The sequence below is a fragment of the Penaeus japonicus genome, unplaced genomic scaffold (genome assembly GCF_977035675.1).
Source record: "Penaeus japonicus unplaced genomic scaffold, GWHDUDI00000001_assembly GWHDUDI00000037, whole genome shotgun sequence".
Taxonomy (NCBI): Eukaryota; Metazoa; Arthropoda; class Malacostraca; order Decapoda; family Penaeidae; genus Penaeus; species Penaeus japonicus.
Window position 1 is genome coordinate 2,571,462 of NW_028234439.1, and position 2,500 is coordinate 2,573,961.

General features: G+C 30.2%; 1 protein-coding gene across 1 annotated transcript in view; it reads right to left on the reverse strand.

The window, feature by feature from the left end:
• Nucleotides 1-631, reverse strand: part of LOC147467150 (uncharacterized) — a 998-nt gene extending 367 nt beyond the window's left edge. Inside the window, exons 1-2 of the mRNA XM_086532178.1 lie at nucleotides 522-631; nucleotides 1-64 (exon numbers count right to left, since the gene is read on the reverse strand). The exon at nucleotides 1-64 is cut by the window's left edge and continues 367 nt beyond it. Coding sequence (XP_086388304.1) covers nucleotides 1-64; nucleotides 522-631 — 174 coding nt within the window. The remainder of the gene's footprint in view (nucleotides 65-521) is intronic.
• Nucleotides 632-2,500: the final 1,869 nt, after the last annotated feature.

Here is a 2,500-nt window from a genome sequence, read left to right on the forward strand (position 1 = left end):
GCCGTAGTCGTTTACGGAGTAGTCGTCTTCACGAGCCAGTCGAAGTTTGTACTGAGCTGGAGGACTAAATAAAGTGAAACATAAATCGAAAAGAAAAAAAACCTTTATACTCTAGGTATACTTATGAAAAAAGAGTCCTACTTAGACAAAACCCCCGTTAAGTATGTGTATATTAATAAACTTGAACAAAATAGATATAAGAAAGGTACGGTGAGGATAAATTAAATAATGTGAAATACAATTTGATAACCACGGAAAAGCAGAAGAGATGCAATAATCAGTAGATAAATGAAATCAAAGTTGTCTATTGATACTGATATCAACGAAAGCAAAGAAGAGAAAATGAACTCGGGACAGGTGGGCTACCGCGAGTTAACGGCCCGAGGGGAAGCGCTCACACTCGAGGACCCACCTGGTAGGAAGGGAGGAGGAGAGTAGCGTAGGAGGGTGCGAAGGAGCGGCCAAGGAAGGCGGGCCCACCAGGCCAGTGTGACAATTATCTGCAGCAAAAGAAACAATACAGGTGATCACAAATTGCCACAGAAATTATGTGACGCTTATCCACAACTGCAGAAATGATAGTGACCACAGACACTTCTTCCATGATGACCAGCAAGTTATTCATCAACATTTTTTCTGAAATGCTTCTCACCCTAGTAAACATGTTCGATGATTCGATCGATATGATGAAAAAGGTTTTCCTTCGACTCCTTATATACTCTAGTAGCAGTGGGCGTGGCTTCATGGGTCGTTCAGATGTAGAGCCACGCCCATTGTGACCTTAAGCCCGAATAAATGACTGAATTATAGATATTTTGGGATGTAACCCAGGGAAACATGTCAGAAACTATAACGGAAAATTATTTTTACAAATATAAAGTTAGATACATCAGAACACTTAATAAAATTGTCTTTAAAGTTAAGGACTGAGAAGTATATATTTTGATCACATTAAGAGAGAACAGATGTATAATGTACAGAGGCCTCTTTTCGGTAATTTATTTTGCACTCATAAAATCCATTAAGCAGTTTTGACAACCGTGTTTAGGTTTGAATCTTATCATATATCACTGATTGAAGAGAAAGCAGAAATAAATCAGACTAATTATAAATAACAATTTGGAGTATCTTAGTTTCATATAGTATATATTATGAACGTTTTGGTAGAAAGTGTTATGTGTTATATTTTCAATGAATATCCTCTTCTCACACACGCCCAAACATCATACACACTGGACACATTACACACATTTCACATATGATATAACTCATATGAATACACACATGCCCAAACATCATATAGATACACTTATATATGCATATGTATAAATACGTCTATATATACATATATATATATATATATATATATATATATATATATATATATGTAAATCACAAAAAAACACAAACACAGTAACATGCACATAACAGAATAATAAAACACTGCCACTAATTGAAAGGGAAAAATCGAACGTTTCGAACTTTTAAAGAAAGTTCGAACGTCGCGAGTTTTACTTTCTATTACGTGGCAGAGTGTTTTATTATATATATACGTATATATATATTATATATCTATATATATATATATATATATATTTATATACGTATTCAAATTATATATACAACATATAGCTATATATATATATATTCATTATTAAATATTATACATTATATATGTATGTATGTATGTATATATTATCTATAATATCTATATATATATTATATATATATATAATATAATATTTATATATATATATATATTTGTGTGTGTATATATGTGTGTGTGTCTGGATCTCCATATACATATAGATATTTGCATATATATATGTATATATATATATATATATATATATATATATATATATATATATATATACAGTATATATATCTGTGTGTGTGCGTATGTGTGTGTAGATACATAGATAGATAATATATATATGATATATGTATGTACATATGTATTTATATACTGTGAAGATTCTATTAGTTTATTAATTTATTTTGGTTTTTTTATGAATTTATTCAGGATTGTTCCATGTGAGTAGGTTTTTATTGATGGGAGCATACAAGAATAATTGCAGAAATTATCTATTAAATAATCTTTCAGATTAAAAAAAAAAATATATATATATCTATCTATCTATCTATCTATCTATCTATATATATATATATATATATATATATATATATATATATATATATATATAAACAATAACGATGGCACGTACATACCAGAATAGTTCAGTGTACGATAGTTTTTACTGTTCGTAACAGTTTCCAGAGTTAAGACTTTCATTCACTGCCATTTTCACTTCAATACTTTACAAGTATTGATATTTTCAGAGATTTGGTAGCAGATCTAAATCAGTGGTATGCTGGTAGTATCTCAGTAGATATCAGCATTCACGCCATAGGCTAGGGAATAAGGAAAATCGCAAATCTAACCATCCATACTTCATTGTTATCTAATAACATTATCAGCGGTTCGATGTAACAAAAG